Source organism: Xenopus laevis, chromosome 7S (genome assembly GCF_017654675.1).
Source record: "Xenopus laevis strain J_2021 chromosome 7S, Xenopus_laevis_v10.1, whole genome shotgun sequence".
NCBI classification, from domain to species: Eukaryota; Metazoa; Chordata; class Amphibia; order Anura; family Pipidae; genus Xenopus; species Xenopus laevis.
In genome coordinates, this window is record NC_054384.1 from 1821632 (window position 1) to 1841250 (window position 19619).

The following is a 19619-nucleotide window of genomic DNA, read 5'->3' on the forward strand; positions in this document are numbered from 1 at the left end:
TTGGGTGCCCAGTGTTCTAAAGCTGAAGAAAGATGCTCAACCTCTAGCTGCAAGTAATAACTCAAAACCTCAGAGATGGTCAGAGATTGGAAGAAATCCAGTGAACATAAAGAAGCCTTTGCTGGTGCCCCAACAACTTCACAAATAAATAATGATAAATCACTCAAGAAAATAAACAAACAAAAGGAAAAGGGTGTCTCTCAACTCAACTGCCCTATAAAGAATATATTTCAGATCTTCGGCACAACAGAGTGAGGGGAAGAATCAAATTGCCCATCACATTACTTTTCAACTGTATGGGGGGTCCTCCTTATCTTAAAGCCTGGCTACAGCTGGGGGAAGAGAGGGGATTGCTTATACAGAGCTTGTTATCTCTCTTTATCAAGTGGCCAACGGGGAGATTTGTCTCCCGTGATAATTTATGCATGACTGTGGGCCACAAATCTCCCCAAAATACCTCTCCATTGGAAATAACTGAAATAGCTGGAAGTGAACCTACATATCACAAAGTTGCCCAAAGTTTTCTCCCGAGGTAACCTCGGGCGACTTCGGAAGAATGAAGCAATGCGTTGGTTTTACAGCCTGTAATTTCAGTTATTTCCAATGGAGAGGCATTTTGGGTAGATTTGTGGCCCTCAGTCAACCATTTTTATCTTGGGTGACAAATCTCCCCTCAGCCTCTGCCCTAAGCAATCAAACTAATTGGCTGTTTATATCCTTATTTTTAGTTAAAGGGATACTGTCATGGGGAAAAAAATTTTTTTCAAAATGAATCAGGTAATAGTGCTGTTCCAGCAGAATTCTGCACAGAAATACATTTCTCAAAAGAGCACAGATTTTTTTTTTTTATTCAATTTTGAAATCTGACATGGGGCTAGACATATTGTCAATTTCCCAGCTGCCCCAAGTCATGTGACTTGTGCTCTGATAAACTTCAATCACTCTTTACTGCTGTACTGCAAGTTGGAGTGTTATCTCCCCACCCCCAGCAGCCAAACAACAGAACAATGGGAAGGTAACCAGATAGCAGCTCCCTAACACAAGATAACAGCTGCCTGGTAGATCTAAGAACAACACTCAATAGTAAAATCCAGGTCCCACTGAGACACATTCAGTTACATTGAGAAGGAAAAACAGCAGCCTGCCAGAAAGCATTTCTCTCCTAAAGTGCAGGCACAAGTCACATGACCAGGGGCAGCTGGGAATTTGACAAATTATCTAGCCCCATGTCAGATTTCAAAATTGAATATAAAAAAATCAGTTTGCTCTTTTGAGAAATGGATTTCAGTGCAGAATTCTGCTGGAGCAGCACTATTAACTGATGTGTTTTGAAAAAAACATGTTTTCCGATGACAGGATCCCTTTAAGGAACAGGCGGAATAAAGCTCCAAAAAGTCCTATTTATTGTGTTTATGTAGAACAGCAGTGCAAATAGAACCCCTTCTATGGGCAGCTGTCAATATCTATTTGTTACAGTAAATGTATGTTTCTCAAATCTCCCTATAAATCTAATAACGACTTTATTTCCCTCGTTACTGTGCTGGGACCCAATACAGTGCGGCTGGTCAGTGAGTACAAAGAGATCCTATGTAGGGGTGCACACTGGGCCAGATTGAGGCTACCACTAGACAGCTGCTGTCAGTGAACAAAGGACCCCACAAGGACAATTATCCTACAGCCCCCCAACAGTAAAGAGGAACTCGGCCTCCTGCTGGGGAACCTGTAGGTCTCATTTCCCTACAAAGAACTCACTGCCTAAATTCTGAATTATCATTCTGGTGATCTGCCCCTTATTTGGGTAAACGAGAATAATTCGGCAGCAGCTGATGATCCCACTCACCCACCAAACCAGCAGGTTCCCTGGTCCCATATACTTACATTATTTCTGTACTATCCCATTGCTATTGGCACTGATGGGAGCCCCAAAACCTGGCCTATCAGTGCTCTGGTTCCCAGAGATATAGTGACACTTTCAGTGACTAGTTCAGACCATATATCAAGAACCCAACTGCAAAGAACCAAATTCATCATATTTCTTTAACTGAATCTTATTATAACCAACTTAAAATGAGCCAGAGGGCAGGTAGTAACGTATGCACCCTAACAAATGGTAGCAATATAAATCATGGTCCCATTGGAATTTTGGAACAGTTACAACTACAAGGTTAAGAGACACTAAGAATAAATTGTTAGTGGTTTACTGGGCTGAAACTCTTTTGTGTTTGCTGCACCAGTGGAGCTTACATTCTAATGCAGATATTATTCACACACAATCTCACTATACAAATAGCTGGTGATAGATATATGTGTGTTTTGTAGCTTTTCATAAATACAATAATTATACAGCAGATCTCTGCTGCCACCTAGCTGCATGTTGGGGTACCACATCCCTAGCACTGCTCCATTATTCACTACAATTAACAGTTTGCCTTTAGAAAGGCCTTTGATGATTATCTGGAGAATTACAATACAATTAGTATCTTGTATCAGCAGTAAATGTTACGGTTATCTGATCCCAACTGCCGTCTTACTCTTCTTAAAGGGGAACTGCACACAAAGCTTTTAGGGTTTTGTTTTTTTGCAAAAAAAAAAAAAAATGATGTTATGTGTAAATGTATGTATGTCTGTTTATATTTTCTGCACTGCTGGTTCTGACTCCTACAGCAATGCAATAGAAGAAGGCTTTGCTACATTGTTTCAAGAGTCAGAAGCAGAGAAAAAGGATGAGGACCAAAAGGACTGTCCTCTAAACACCGGGCAGTTAAGGCTTCCCATTGGGCCGCACACTTACCTGGTCGCTATCATCACGCAGCAAACAATGGAGAGCGGTGGGTGTCTGAATGTACAGCTTTCACAGCAGTGCATTTATTAGAGCTCAAGGGCCACATTGAAATGTGATTGCCGTGCAGTTGGTGCACAATGTCGATTCTATTCCTGGCTGATCTAATGGATTTTAAGTGGCTGGCAGGTAAGTGGTGCTTATCCCAAGACTGCAATAGGTTTCACAAAGGATGTGTAACCCATAGAGCTAATGTGTAAGGGGCCAGAGAATAGACCCTTTATTCCTCATTAGATCTCTAATATCCCAAAGCATGGTGATTGGGATCACGTCTGTATCACACAGCTCAATGGCAGCACCCGCAGCCTGACACGGAACATATTCTCCTCTCGGCCCAAAAGGCCCCTCATTACATGAGCTTTGTAATACATTCCTGCTATTTCCTTCATTGTCTGTCTCAGCCGAATTCCCCGGCAGCCCTTCATGTGCCAACCAACATATTAGCCCTCGGGCGCTACCAAGGCACAACCCCTTCCTTCTTTCTACTCCCCCCCCCCAAAAAAAACAATATGAGCAGCCGGTGTGCATGTTAGAATGTGGCCCCGTCACTATCACATACTGGGGACCCCAGGTTTACAGCTTGGTCACATGACTGCGCCCCTGCCAAATAATATTCTGAGCAAGACATGGACCATGGGACCTACAAAATATTAAAGTGATATCTCAATTGGTTTTTCTCTAAAAACTCAAAGATCAGGGTTTGTGGCTGGTGGGCCTGAAGGTCTCAATATAATTTAATTTTATCCATTTTTTAGATTTTTCTTCACCCGTTTGGACATCACTTTCTGATAACAATGACATCATGTGCAGTGACATCATGTCTGGTTCCATGGTGGCCAATGGGTGGCAGGACAGGCTGTGGGTAAAGCAGATGTGGGTTGATTAGCAGGTCCAAGTGGATAAAACTGTGTGTTGAGGGTTGGGGTTCAAGGAAACGGACCCACAAAGGACTCCAGGGTTACACCAGGTTTGGCACTTGTTTGGCCAAATTCTAAATCTTCAGCAGAAGCTGAATACAAATCATGTGACTTCAAAGCTCGTGACAAATTGTGCCCAATTTTTCCCCTCAAATTTGAATATGCAAATTTGCATCAGATTCAGTTCAGTATTCGGTGGAATATTCAGTATTCACATGTCGGTGGCCCAAACGCTGCTTCTCGGATATACCGCACATGGGGAAGGGGGAGACGTACCTGCGCTAAATTAGGATAAGCCCCTCCCTCTTTTCCAACATAACACGGATGAATAAAATCCCATTCGTCTCCCAATTGTGCCATTCGTGTAACTGTCTGGCCTCTTTGCTGTCACCAGGGATCATGACAAATTGTTTAGCACTTCAAGGGTCTCCCCTCCCTTATTAGGAAGGTGCAATTAATATGCAGATATATGCGACGAGAGGAAGGGATAATTGCTTGATGGATACGGGATGAAATTATGACTCACTGTTCCCATAATGATGCGCAGACACTGCTGAACTCTCGACCGAGCGCCCGTCAGGCGCAGCACATGATTTATGGGGAGTCGAACAGCAATTTATTTAAATTAAACTTGAACATTTCATAAAGAGCCGAACCCCCGGAACAGAAACCTCCAGTTAAACAGATGGCTGGAACGACTGTGCTTAATAGGTCCGGTTAGGACTAATGGAACCTGCTAGTCTGGTCTCTTATACAGAAACTGGCACATGATAATCTGGGGAGGAGGTCCCTAGCCCACAGAGCTTACAGTCTAAGTGGGTGAGTAAAGTATAGGCCCATGGTAATAAGTGGGGCACTGGTCCATCAGTACCAAGATCAATTACATACTGTGCCACTGTTTCATGATCTGAGTTTAGTTCTGAAGAGGCCAAAGGAATGTTCCTTATGGTGAAATTCAGCAACGGAATGGAGAAGAGTTTATAGCGTGAGGGTGGGATGAAACGTTGTCGGCTTTGAAAGGAATGGACAACATGACCAAGGATATATGGAGACATAAATGAAGAGATTTAGGGTGAAGGGGTGACTGGAAGGTGTAGGTTCTCATTAAAGAGTGCAGCAGGAGATTAAGACTGAACAGATTAGTTAGTAATATGTTGCAGTAGTCTGGGTGGGATAGAATAAGGGCATAGATGGATGCTTAGCAGTTGTTGGGAGTTGCTGAAGGACAATTGGCAAAAAAGATACTGTACCTTTAAATTATATGAAGTTGGTCCTGTGTTATTCCACTGAATTTATTATGCAGTTTCTGCAGTGATCATTCTGGCATGTTTGGGTTAATCCAGTACACTAAATGCATGTACTGCAGTGACCTTACTGGCATGTCTGGGGTTAATGCATTGCTCCAATCACTTTGCTGCAATGATTTTACTAGAATTGCAGAAGGTTAATGCATGGCTTTTTTAGGCATAATCTGTGGCAATCTTTAATTGGATATATGGAGTTAATACGTTTTCTGCAATGATTTTTAACAGTATGTCTGTAGTTAAAGAATTGCTTATTATCCATTTTTGCAGTGATCTTACTGGCATTTTTGTGGTTAATACAATTCGTATTATCCATTTTACTGGAATGTCTGCGGTTAATGTAATGTCATTATCAGATTTCTGCGATGATTTTAGTGGCATGTCTTGGTTTAACCAAGTGTTCATTATTTTCTACGTTGACCTTACTGGCGTGTGTGGGGTTAATACTGTACTCAATATCCATTACCTGTACAAATCTTACTGGCATTTGTATGATTTAGCCATTTTCTACAAAGATCGTAACAGAATCCCTGGGGTCAGTGCAGTGTTCGTTATCCACTTTCATGTCTGGGCTTAATCCAGAGTTCATTACCTATGCTCTGAAGTGAACGTAACAGAAGGTCTGGGGTTTATACAATGTCTGGAGTTAATAATCATTTTATACAGTGACCTTAGGCATGTCTGGGGTTAATACAGCACCCAATTTGTATTTCCCATAACAATCGTATTTGTGGGATTAATCCATTTTCTGCTAAAATCCTACTGGCCTGTCTGGTTCATGTTGGCTAAAGGGGAAGCCTGTTTGTTTCAGTTCTGCACAAGCTTTGGGGCCCCGAGATTTAAATTTGGCTTAGGACTTGTATTTTGTTGAGTGGACCCTGCGATTTGCACGGTGCGTATAGTAATATCTGTACATCAATCCCCCTAATTTTGTTCATGACCCTGTGTGTCGCTAGAGAAGGGTACGAAGAAGAGGACAAGAGATGCCAATACGGCACAAAATGTGGGAATTGAGGGGAAAGTAGAGGCAGAGAAAGAATCCTATTTAAAGAGCCTCTCTCCATGTTCTGTGCCTACAGCTCCAGGCGACTGGAAACCAGCCAGGTCTTGGCTGCCAGCGAAAATGTTGTCACCTCCTTTGAACATCTGAAGTGTGTTTACCCAATAGATTTCATTAAATGACTCTTCCATTAGGAAGCATACAATGTTGATAGTCATCTCGCAGATAAAAGGCATGGCTACGAGGCATGTCAGCCCGGGCCCCAGCTGATTGCTATTTCTGGGCCAATCAAGGAGAGGAGCCAGAACAATACTTAGTTACAGAGGAATAAAATACATTGTGCGTCTCCCAGAGGGACCCCCACGCTCGCAGCTCGCGGCCCCATTATAAAAATGAGCATCTCATTAATGGCAACGTGCGAAACGCGGCTCAATATTCCGATGGAACTTCGGCACCAACGCTACAAAAGAAAACCCTGGATCTGGGTCATGGACTTGTGTCGGAACATGTGTACAATTGGACAGACAGACGATTTGTCCGACAGAGAGAAGGAAAGACTACAGACATGTCATTGCTTTAGAAACATGTCATGCCCAAGAGCTTCCCATCAGCACAATGGCACACGGCACATTCTGGGCATTCCATTGGATGGCGGCAAATGCCAAAATGCCCTGTATGTGATTGACTTCATGGGTACAGCCTCAGTCACTTGCTCTCCCCCCTACATGGCAATCACCATTAAATGGGGACAGACGGACAGATGCACTTGGGCCCCAGTTTTCCACCAACAACATTCCCCATGTGCCATCAGTCTAAACCAGTGATCCCTCCCCAACCAGTATCTTACGAGTAACATGTTGCTCTCCAACCCCTTGGATGTTGCTCTCAGTGGCCTCAAGCAGTGGCTTATTTTTGAATTCCAGAGTTGTAATTGCATAAAAACTAAGTATAGTGACAAGTAGAGTCTCCTGTGGGCCAAATAGCCAATCACAGCCCTTATTTGGCACCCCAAGAACATTTTTCATGCTTGCGTTGCTCCCCAACTCTTTTTACATCTGAATGTTGCTCAAGGGTAAAAAAAGTTGGGAACCCCTGATCTAAACCTGTGACTCTTGTGCAAATCAGCAATTTAATGCCCAGTCAGATATAAACTGCATTAACTGGAAAATCTCCATAGGGCCTCTGTATGTATGGACTGTAAGCCCCGTGGCCAAGGGATCCAATGAGTATGATATGGCTCATTCCCTTGGTGGTTTAACCAGGAATAGATGTGCCCACTGTGTGACTGGGTAAGCATGGCTCATGTAGAGCATTTTAGGTTAAATTACTGACCTGGCAGCTATAATTTTTACAGGTATGGGATCTGTTATCCAGAATACTCGGACCTGGGGATTTCCATATAACAGGTCTTTCCGTAATTTATTTACGCAATAATTTCTCCAAGGCATGCTAGTAAGTAAAAAATATATACTTTATTTACATCAATAGTTAAAAAACATGAAAAATATCCCCTCTAACGCCTAACGCGTTTCATGCTTACCCAGCACTTAGTCATAGGCAGAATCCGTAATTCATACCTTAAGTCTACTAGAAAATCATGTAAACATTAAATAAACCCAATAGGCTGGTTTTGCTTCCAATAAGGATTAATTATATCTTAGTTGGGATCAAGTACAAGCGACTGTTTTATTATTACACAGAAAAAGGAAATCATTTTAAAAAAACTTGGATTATTTGGATAAAATGGAGTCTATGGGAGACGGCCTTTACATAATACGCTTTCTGGAGAACGGGTTTCTGGAAAACGGATCCCACACGAGTATAAATTTTTTTCCTAATTCAAGCGTAATTGCAGTTGGCAGGAGAAGATGCCCCGATGCAATTGTTAAAATAGAACGGAAAACCGAGAATCTTCATGAACCAGATGTCATTAGATCCATCAAAATGAGCCCTATGTATAAGTGCACTGCGTCTAGTGAGACCGCCCATTGCAGGACCCCCGGAGCTCTATTCAGAAGAGGTGGAAGTATAGTCGGGCAGTGCTGGAAGAGTTGGGCAGACCCGAGACCCAGATGCACTGGTTTTAAAACAAATACCTCTAAAGGGTCACTGTCAAGAGAAAACATCAGTTAATAGTGCTGCTCCAGCAGAATTCTGCACTGAAATCCATTTCTCAAAAGAGCAAACAGATTTTTTTATATTTAATTTTAAAATCTGATATGGGGCTAGACATATTGTCAGTTTCCCAACTGCCCCCAGTCATGTGACTTGTGCTCTGATTTCAGTCACTCTTTACTGCTGTACTGCAAGTTGGAGTGATATCACCCCTCCCTTTCCCCCCAGCAGCCTAACAACAGAACAATGGGAAGGTAACCAGATAGCAGCTCCCTAACACAAGATAACAGCTGCCTGGTAGATCTAAGAACAGCACTCAATAGTAAAATCCAGGTCCCACTGAGACACATTCAGTTACATTGAGTAGGAGAAACAACAGCCTGTCAGAAAGCAGTTCCATCCTAAAGTGCTGGCTCTTTCTGAAATCACATGACCAGGCAAAATGAGCTGAGATGCACCTACACACCAATATTACAACTAAATACACTTGCTGCTTCAGAAATGACATTTTATATTGTACAGTGAATTATTTGCAGTGTAAACAGTGTTATTTAGAAATAAAAACTACATCATGAAATCATGGCAGAATCCCTTTAATGAATAAGACTCTATGCAGCCAGCTTAGTGTGTCCATGTAAATTCATTCTGGTTCTTCCCATAAATCTCTAATTGTCTGTCTTTTTTTTGGGAACCCAATAAAAATAAGATGCATTTCCTGGTGATATTTGTTTTGCGACATGGAATGCGTAAGGCAGCGGCGCCGGTGAGACTGACACTCTGATTTGTCCTGTCATTTCCTATGAGTGCGAGTGGGAAGGTGGGTGCGACATTGTCACCTACACGTTCTTTGGAGCGGGGCCTGTCACTGGGTGCCATCGGCTTTCATCAGCCCTAAATGCGACACGTATCATTTCTAAGCCCAGATTAATAGCAGGAGCTGACAATCAGATGTCACTGCGCCGACTGATAAACTAAACACAGACAGCGAATGTGTCAGGGAAACTTCTCTCTCCTCCAGTCAAATTGTCTTTATTGGTTTGTGTCTGTCAGGCCCAGTTTATACACAGCCCCGTACTGATCCGATACACCGAGGAGCCCCGGGGCACAGTCACCTGTTCCTTTATATCATACAAACCCAATACACCCCGCTCGCTGACTGCCCTAATTATCCGATTATTGTGAAACTCAAATTATGGCAATTCTCATTCTAATTACTAATATTCTGCCTTTATAGTTTAACTTGTCCTTTGTATACCCTGGGTCCCGTCCTGCACCCACGTCCCCTGTCATCACCCACAATACCTAAATGTGTCACATGATAAAAGGGAACCCAAAATCTACATACACAGCATAACACCCCAAATGTACAGAAATGCCCTGACAATGGGATGCGGATCAACGTTTATCTCTCAAACACAGAATTTTCTGCAGTCGCTAGAAAATCCGTTAACAAGTTCAGTTTTATTAATATCCTGGCTGTTTCTGAGCCCAACACGCCGGTAATTTCGGCATCTCGGCAGATTGCAGGGAAAAATACAAGCGACATGAAAGGGAGAGATAATTAAACAGCCAGGAACACAATTTGCCAAAATGGATTTATTCTGGGGTCTTTCTCTACACGGGCACCACTGGATCTGTTTAATAGGCTGACAGTTGCACTGGGATGGTTAATAAAACATTCAGCCAATATAGCGATGCAAATCCTGCCTGAAATATATAATTCATCAGATCAGTCACATTTAGTCAAAGGCAAATCACGCTTTTTCCATATTTAAAAACAGAACAGCAACAGTGCCACCTAGTGTCTATCACTGAGTATTACCTCCAGTTGGCTTTTGTATGGGACACAAACACTGCACAAAACTGATTGGCTCACATCATACCCAGCGCCCAGCACTGACAGCATGGAGTTAATTTTCACTCACTATTTGTGCATTTTATCTAAAGAAACTATCACTTAACTCTAACTGGGCCCCCTTAGCTCATACCCAGGGTACAAATAAACACTCACCCCAAATCTCCCCCTAACTGACCTTCAGACTGGGCCCCCTTAGCTCATAACAAGGTTACAGATATATAGAAACATTGGGGTGTCACCCTGCTATAGTTCCAGGGGTACCCAGGGTACAAATAAACACTCACCCCAAATCTCCCCCTAACTGACCTTCAGACTGGGCCCCCTTAGCTCATAACAAGGTTACAGATATATAGAAACATTGGGGGTGTCACCCTGCTATAGTTCCAGGGGTACCCAGGGCACAAATAAGCACTCACCCCAAATCTCCCCCTAACTGACCTTCAGACTGGGCCCCCTTAGCTCATAACAAGGTTACAGATATATAGAAACATTGGGGTAACAGTCACCCTGCTATAGTTCCAGGGGTACCCAGGGTACAAATAAGCACTCACCCCAAATACAGTTAGAGCAGGAGTCCCCAACCTTTTTAACCAGTGAGCCACAATCAGTTGCAAAAAGAGTTGGGGAGCAACATCAGCATTAAATAAGCTTCTGGGGTGCCACATAAGGGCTGAGATTGGCTATTGGTGGCCCCTATGTGGACTTGCAGCTACAGGAGACTCTGTTTGGCAGTACAACTGGTTTTTATGCACCAAAACTTGTCTCCAAACCAGTAATTGAAATCACCTGCTTTGAGGTCACCGAGAGCAACATCCAAGGGGTCGGTGAGGAACATGTTGCTCACGAGCCACTGGTTGGGGATCACTGAGTTAGAGATATGTATACGCCAGTAGAAACATGGGTATGGGGGTGCAGTAGTTAAAGGGGCAGTACTGTTTAGCTAATGACAATTCAGGTTTCAGTCAGACATTACGGCAGATAGAAACCAATGAACTGTAGGAGTATAAATCAGCTGCAGTACCAAGTATCACCACTATGAATTACAGCTTGAACTCAGCACCTACAGGGTTAAATCAAATGCTCTGCTGAAGACAGGCTGCTTTTAGTGAGAGCTGAGTCTCACTTTGGGACCATTAAGGGAAAATATACCTCAGACATGAGCTCATTTTGCTGGTGCATTTATTGATCAAATATAACTTTTATTTATATATAAGGAATGTTATTTTCCCTATTTGTGCTGTGAGAGAGAGTGTGACTAAACCATTCCTCTCTCTCTCACTGCTCAGTGTTGTCTCATACATGTGCGGTGGGTAGGTACAACTTGATTTGCAACAAAACTCACAAAATCGGTGTCCAGTTTGCTCATCTCCTGCTTGTAGCTGCGCATGCGGTTACTGTACATGGAGCGACTCTGCACTGGGATCTCGCGCACCTCCAGGTCCATCTGCTCCAACTGCCAATGAGAAATACACAGAGGGTTAAATTTATTAGCATGACACTTAGGGGCACATTTACTAAGCTCGAGTGAAGGATTCGAAGTTTAAAAACTCCGAATTTCGACGTTTTCTTTTAGGCTACTTCGACCTTCAACTTCGAAACGAACTAAAAATAGTTTGACTATTCGATAGTCAAAATGTCTCTTTAAAAAAAATTGACTACCTACTTCGGCACTTTAAACCTACCGAGCATCAATGTTAGCCTATGGGGACCTTCCCCATAAGCCTTCTATGCTTTTTTTGATCTAAGGAAAATCCTTCGATTGATGGATTAAAATCCTTTGAATCGTTCGATTCGAAGGATTTAATCGTTCGATCGAAGTATTTGCGGTAAATCCTTCAACTTCGATATTCGAAGTCGAAGGATTTTACTTCGATGGTCGAATATCGAGAGTTAATTAACCCTCGATATTCGATCCTTAGTAAATGTGCCCCAAAATGAACCCAGTGAGAATGAGCAATGGATGGAAGTTGATGAGATTAGATTTTATTTTATTAAGGTGGAGTTTAGGTGGAGTTCCCCTTTAACAATGATCAGAATAACAGAAGCAAGTGAATGGGGATAAATATATACAGCTCTGTTGGCATTTGAAGACACAGTGAGAGGAGATATTTGTCTCTTCTGACTCTTTCCAGCTTTCAAATGGGGGTCACTGACCCCATCATCAAATAAGTGCTCTGTAAGGCTACAAATGGATTGTTACTTTTTATTCCTCATCTTTTTTTTTCAGGCCTCTCCTATTCATATTCCAGTCTCTTATTCACATCAGTGCATGGTTGCTATTTGGACCCTAGCAACCAGATGGCTGAAATTACAAACTGGAGAGCTGCTGAATAAAAAGCTAAATAAGTCAAAAACCACAAATAATAGAAAATGAAAACTCAGAATATCCTTCTCTACATCATACTAACAGTTAATTTAAAGGTGTACAACCCATTTAAGGGGGAATATGATCACTATATATTTGAATATATAAGGGGGCCATACAACTGATGCTTTTTTATTCTTCTAGTTATATATATTATTTATTATATAAAGCTTACAACCTGTATAACTTGCCCCTGCTTCTCACATTCTCCTCTGAAGGTCACTTAGTTGCTGAGAAGCACTTTCTCTCTCTCTGGGGCAGGGACTTATGAGTGGGGTATTAGGAGGGTATTTTATATTATAATATATATATAATATGTTATCCAGAGGTATAATGTTCATAATGGAGAAGAAGGAGCCCATGGGGTAATGCTGTAGAATAAAAGAACTAGGGTGGTGGGATTCAAAAAAAAAAATGAGACTTGTTAAAGGACATGAAAACTTAAAATAAAAAAATCTACTGTAAATGTAAAAGCAGCATTTGTCCCTTTCTTTTCTCTGGTTCCGACTCTTGAAATAATTTAGCTGGCTTCTGCTGCACTGTTTTAGGAGTCCGAATCAGCAGTGCAAAGAATATAAGCAGCCAAGCAGATGCCAGACGGGATCCCATTGAGATGGAAAAGGAAATGTAACAGGAGACATGTGGTGCAGAACAGTCGGACCTGTTTGCTTTGCAAGACGATGTGGGACTAAGTGACGTTAGCAGAAAACACAGAGAAAGTCAGTGACTATGGGAGTGTTGATTTGTTGTTCCAGTTAGTGATCTACTGAGTCATTATTCCCACTCATGGTTATTAGCTCTGACTCAATGATGCACCCTGTGCATGGGAACTCTGCCCTAACATACAGCAGCCATAGCCTGACCCGGCAGCCTCCATCTCTCCTCCATGTTAAACATGGTGCTGTCCATAACTTCTGTTGATCTTCCCTTCAGGGCTGGTTAATGTGCACATGATGCAGACTGTTCCCAAGCAGCCACACAGTGCCAAACCGACTACTATTCAGCCGTGACATGGAGCTTGCATTGCAACTCTGCAGCACTGACCCACGTGGAGCATTGGAACATTGAATTCTGAGCCCAACTGCTATCCATAGTACAGAGATATTGGTTGGGATTGTCCCTGCACCAGATTAAGACTTCATCACTTAATTCCATACAGGGCCACCATCAAGGGGGGGGGTACAGGAGGTAATTGGGCAGAGGCCCCCTGGCAAAGAGAACCCCAAGAAATTGGGAGCATATACACTGGGCTGCCATCAGTGGGGGAACAGGGGATGGACAAGAAAACATGTGCATGGGAATGAATGATAAGTGTCTGTATGAAGGGCCACCATCAGGGATAAGAAAACATTTGGAATCCCACCATTCATTCCTATGCAAAGTGCCTGCAGGTTATGGTACACAGGGCTGCCATCAGTGGGTATCCCAGTCAGGGACCCCACGACAGAAGGGGCCCTGAGAAATCTGAAAGTATAATAAGTGGGTTGCAAAGGGGGCAGGGCAGATCTGGAAGCCCATGCATTCAAAGGGCATTTTTTTTTAAATTGGGGCTCCAATTTGCTTGTTGGTGGGGTCCACCACCAAACAGGGCATAGATGACCAACAGGCTAATAATTGGGGTCCCTGCCCACTTACTATTACCAGGCCATGAGGTAAGGTGAGTCAGTTACATGGGGTAACTTTAACAGATCCATTTCCTGGTTTTAATTGGGAAATTCATCTCTGTTAGTGCAAGTTGTGCTATTGTGCTCAAACCCCACACCCCCATTATGCAAAAACCCTGACCACAATTCCCCCCCAAACCCTACTCACACTCAAATGCACCTTTGTGTCACTTGCCCCCCCCCCAACTTACTCCCTGCACCCCTCTGATGGTGACTCTGTGAGATAGATAATAATCAAGAAATTAGTATTCTGTGGATTGTATTGGCCTAAAAATGTTATGTTTCACTATTTGCTTATTTTACACATGGGGGAGTCAGATTATCTGATGGATCAGCTTTTTCCAGTGGTCACATGACGCATCAGGGAGGGAGAAACATGCAGCTTGTGTAAAGGGAAACTCCACCCAAAAATGTCATTTTCAAGCAACTTTAGTTAAAACAACTAGAGAGGTACATTTCCTGAAGAAAATGTGAGTGGTGCTTGCCGTGGCAAAACTCAGGCCCAAATCTGATTGGCTGTTGTTGCCCCGCCCCTTTTTTTCCTAATTGTGAACCACAGTCACTCAGTGACTAACATGCCAAAGTTTGGGAATGCTGTCATTTAATGTGTAAAAATGGCAGCATTTCTATTTTTTTCTATTGAAAATCAATGAATGAAATTTGATTGGTTGTTGGTGGCTCCGCCCACTTTTTCTAAACTTGAAGTGGAAACCCCCAGCGACCACATTTGTGATATTCAAGGTCCCTGACATCAATACTGAGAGAATGGCAGCCTTCTTAATTTTTCCCATTAAAACCAAATCTGATTGGTTGGTTTTGGCTCCACCCACTTTTCTTAATTTTAATCCCAGTCCCCCAGTGACCAACTGTGCCAAGTTTGAGGACCCTGCCATTAACCGTCTAAGAGCGGCAGCAGTTTAACATTTTCCTATTTAATTGAATGGCTGAAATTTGATTGGCTGTTGTAGACTCCGCCCACTTTTTGTAAATTTTGGCCGCAGTCACCCTGTGACCCACGGTGCCAAGTTTGGGAGCTCTGGCTTTATTACTGTGAGAATTACAGCTGTTTACATTTTCTCATTGAAGTCAGTAGGGAAAATCTGATTGGTTGTTTGCGGCTCCGCTCACTTTTTTGGGTCCCCAAAATAGGACAGAAAAGTCACAACACCCCATTCCCGAATAAGCTGAACGGTTTGACACCTCATTCATGGGTCTGCGACAAACGAATTATTCGATAAATTCCCCATTATAAGTCAATGGGGCAAATTTGGGGACCTCTCCTGCCCCGGGGGTAAAACTTATACCCTCGTGTGGGGTATCATCTGACACAGGTCGCAAACCTCTTCAAATGTGGTAAATTTAACGTTTCTACAAGATTCCCTCTCTGCGCTAGAATCCGTCAAAAGTTGGCCTCAATGTTAATCTATGGGACTTTTCGGGGTGGTTAATTGCCCCCGCAAGGGGCAATTAACCACCCACCCCTTAGAAAAGTCATACCACCCCATTCCCGATTAAGCCGCACGATTTGACACCTCATTCATGGGTCTAGGACAAACGGTGCGGGACTAGTTACGCGCCAAACTTTCATACGGAAGAAGAATAAAAATAAGTTTGCAAGATAACAGTAGTGATGCTTTGCTTCGCAAGCACCACTAATGATAATATTCAGGGTAGTTAGATGTTGGGGTCTTATCCTTACTCTACAGACACACGGCACTGCAGCAAGAGCAGCCTATGATACTATGATATACACCAGGGGTCCAGGGATTTCACTCTGAATACAATCCAGCCAACACAGAAGCTCATATGGTGGGATGGCCAGTTCATTGTGGGATGGTGTTTCTGCCCCTTGGAATGATGGGGTTCATAGCCATTAGCCTCCCCTATATATACACATAAATATATACAGAGTTGAGTGACTGGTGCTGCAAAAAAGAGCTCCAGTGACTTACCAGTTCCCGGGCCTCATCCAGCTGCTTCTCTACATTTAATATCATTAGCTTCTTTTCATCTGGAAATACACAATAACATAGTGAGTAGTGAGCCCCCTAACACATAACTTGTTTCCTCTTCTTGTGGCAACGATTGGGGTTGGGGGGAGGTCAGAGGGCAGAGGGTCAGCAGGGCCTAAAAGGACTGGGCCCACCAGCGCTGACCCAGTTTATATACTGTACTTACTGTAGTATCCCAGAGGTACAACAGCCCTATAACAGTAATGATCAAATCCACCAGTGTTGCCCCTCATCTCAGCTCTTTTGTGAGTCAGCGGCACTGCACATGCTCAGTGGGCTCAGGGCTGCTGCTGAGAAGCTGAGCTTAGGGGTTGGGGGGGAAATATCAGAACATGGTGAGGTTGTATTGTGCCTGTTATATCATATAAATAATGTACTGTATATTGTGAGTGGGTCCCTGAGCTCAGTAACTGACAGCAGCACAGAGCATGTGCAGTGAATCAGCAGATAGAAAGATGGGGAGCTACTGGGGCATCTTCACTGCCACAGATCTTATCTAACCTATTTGCTCACATTCAATACAGTTATGAATTCCTGTGCTGCCAGGTTTTTATTGCTGCTCTCCGTGCTTAGATATGAGCAAATGTAATAAATCGATTTAAAGGACAAGGAAAGTCAAATTTACATGGGGGTTGAACAGGGGCTTCAGTTATTAGGCACTACTCAATGAGCACAACTGGATTCTAGGCACACCTGCATTATAGCAAATACTGCACTGAGAGAGAAAGTAACCTAGAGTTCCCACTCTTAGATAACCTCTGAGATATCACATGGATTTAAAAGCAATGGCAGTGAATAATATCGAGGTCCTGTATTGGGGGGCTCGCTAAGTTCTGGCATCTGTACATGGACCAATTACAGAGCCCCCCTACAACAAAGAGACAAACGAGAGGAACAGAGATGGGTCTCATCCTCAGCTTTTAGCACCAGGCCCCCCTTTCCCTCCGTTATTAGCAGGTGTATGTGCATAATCTGTATGTTTTGGTGTATTTGTCCTTTTACTTTGAATATTGCTATGGAATATTACCGTACTTGCTCTTTAATGACATTTCAGCAATGCCACAGTGACAAACTAACCCTTGTGCCAATTCCTCCTCTGCTTGACTCTCTCCCCTGCCCGTCCCCTCTCTGCTCCCTCTCACCTGTCTCATACTCTGTCTGTCCTTCCTCCTCTCCTCTCCCTACTGCCCACCCTGTACCTCTCACATGTCTCTACCCACCCTCTCAACTGTCCCACTCACCTGTCCTCCCTGTTCCTTCTCTTGTGCATTACTCCTCCCACTCACCTGTCCCACTCTCCTGACCAAAATTGGGGGGTTGTGGAAGCACTCCTAAGGCTAAATCAAAGTATATTTAAGTATAATGGAAGTGCTACTTACAATGCACTTCCCTGGGCCCCTGTCTCATAAGTAATTCAGTATAAATGCAAGTGCATGTGTTTACAAAAACAGGGGTTTTTTAGTTACAAAGTTATGATCATAAAGTTGAAAAGCCACCATACCACGTCAAGGTAAACCCCATAAACCCACTCTCCTGACCACCTTGTACCCATCCTATGCCTGAACTCAGCAGTTACCCTGCCCCCTCACACTTGTGAAGCCCCCTTGCCCAGCAGCCTGTGACTCTTCCCTCCACAAACACACTGTCACCCAATTGGCCACTTACCTCCCACCAGCCGGGGGACCTTCCCTATCCTGCCAGTGATCTCGGCGGTGAGCACCGCATAATCCTGCTCGTAACCCTCCAACTCAGCAGACATCTTTCGCCAAAACAGTGGACTAGTGACAGCCGGAAGTCTTTTTTCCAACCACTTCCGGCGGTCCGAACCTTCAACGCTCCCCCTGCGCCCTTAGCAACCGTCACTTCCTAAGCAACAGCCTCGCACCTGGGCGGAACCTGCGTCACTCACTTCCCCATTGAATGAGCTGCAGTCCTTAGTGAGGCCGCTCCCACCGAGGGGAGGGGTTTAACGTCACTCTCTGAAGGTATAAGGCTGAGGACAGACGTCCATCAAGATACATCCCGCCCATGGGAGGAGCTCAGTGAGGTTTACGCCCATCCTGCTTACACATTAGTAATGTGCCCTTAGTGAGTGGGGCAAGTGCAGCTCCTCTGCCCACAGGCCACATACCCCTGGGGGAGCAGATACCCTTGTCCAGCGCTTTACGGCACTATTATACCTGCTCCTCCTCCTCTATGTGCAGCTCTCAGTCATGGTTATTGCTCTTTAACCAAAGGGATGTCATCAATAAACCTGCAAATAAACATCCCCTGCAGTATAAGCCCAGTCAGTTAGATCTAGTAACCCATAGCAACCAGTCAGCTGCAAATGTCACTCCACAAGATGCCCCCCCAGGTATCTCAGTGCCCCCCCATGTCATGTGATCTGGGCAAGTGCAGCCCCTGTCACTTATCTTTCTGTTCAGGCCCATTCATATTCCAGTCTCCTATTCAAATCAATGCATGGTTGCTAGGGGAATTTGCACCCTAGCAACCAGATGGCTGAAATTGCAAACTGGAGAGCTGCTGAATATAAAGTCAAAAACTACAAATAATAAAAAAATGAAAACCAATTACAGATGGTGTCAGAATATCAATCTCTCCATCATACTAACAGTTAATTTAAATGAGAGCCATCCCTTTCATAACAGAGTCCATAAAATAGCGCTGTATTCCACCTGGAGAACCCTCTCCCTAGGTCTGGACTGGGATTTCAATTAGGCCCTGGCATTTCAAGTGCACAGACGCCCAGGGTCAGACTGGTCCAGCAGGACACTGGGAAAACCCGATGGGAGCCGACACTCGGTGGCCTAAACCTGGTCCCTCTGCAAAACCTACTACTGCTTCCGACCTTCCTCCCTGCTCCCCTCGTGCCCCCACTATAAGAAGGAAGGTGCGGGGAGGTGCCGGGGGCCCTCAGGGTTTCCAGTCAAATTGAGCGACTAATTTAAAGTCCAGGTGGGTTTTGAAAGTACAAAGAGCCATGGTAGGGATTTGAGCAACTTTTTTGGTCCTTTGGATGGTTTGTACTTTGGAAACCAGACAAAGTTTTTTCTTGCCCTAATGCGCCAAACCTGCGTCTCCCAGTGCATGTTGGGTAATGTAGTTTTTGTTTAACAATTTGCCGACTGCCAAGTTGAATGTAAGACTACAATACCCAGCATGCAATGGGACTGACTTGTATAGATAGAAGTCGGGTGTTACCAGATTCTCTACTCTCGTATTCTCGCATTTCTCGATGACTTTCCTCAATTTCAGACAATTTTGTGGCAAAAATCTGTTGGCCACCAAAATGTCTATGGGTTGAATTGTTTTACCAATATTTATTGAAATTGTATTTGTATTTGGGACTCATGGCAGTCCCCTCTGTAGTTAAGCCCCTAGTGAAGGGGGAGAATCTTTCCCATTTTGCTTCACGGAAAAATGTGCAAATTAGTGAAAATTGAAAAAGGCGTATTTCCACATGTATTCGTTTATTTGTTTAGACTTTTTTCACTGCACATATTGGGTTATTTTGGGCTACTTTTGAAATGCCTCTTGGCTAC

General features: G+C 43.7%; 1 protein-coding gene across 4 annotated transcripts in view; it reads right to left on the reverse strand.

The window, feature by feature from the left end:
* LOC108697307 (vesicle transport through interaction with t-SNAREs homolog 1A) overlaps positions 1–17990 on the reverse strand; it is a 154738-nt gene extending 136748 nt beyond the window's left edge. Inside the window, exons 1-3 of one of the 4 annotated variants that reach the window (XM_018227231.2) lie at positions 17740–17990; positions 16015–16073; positions 11376–11486 (exon numbers count right to left, since the gene is read on the reverse strand). In XM_018227231.2, the coding sequence (XP_018082720.1) occupies positions 11376–11486; positions 16015–16073; positions 17740–17833 (264 nt within the window). In that variant the 5' untranslated portion in view covers positions 17834–17990. The remainder of the gene's footprint in view (positions 1–11375; positions 11487–16014; positions 16074–17739) is intronic. The other 3 variants (XM_018227230.2, XM_018227229.2, XM_018227228.2) reach the window with 3 other exon arrangements.
* Positions 17991–19619: the final 1629 nt, after the last annotated feature.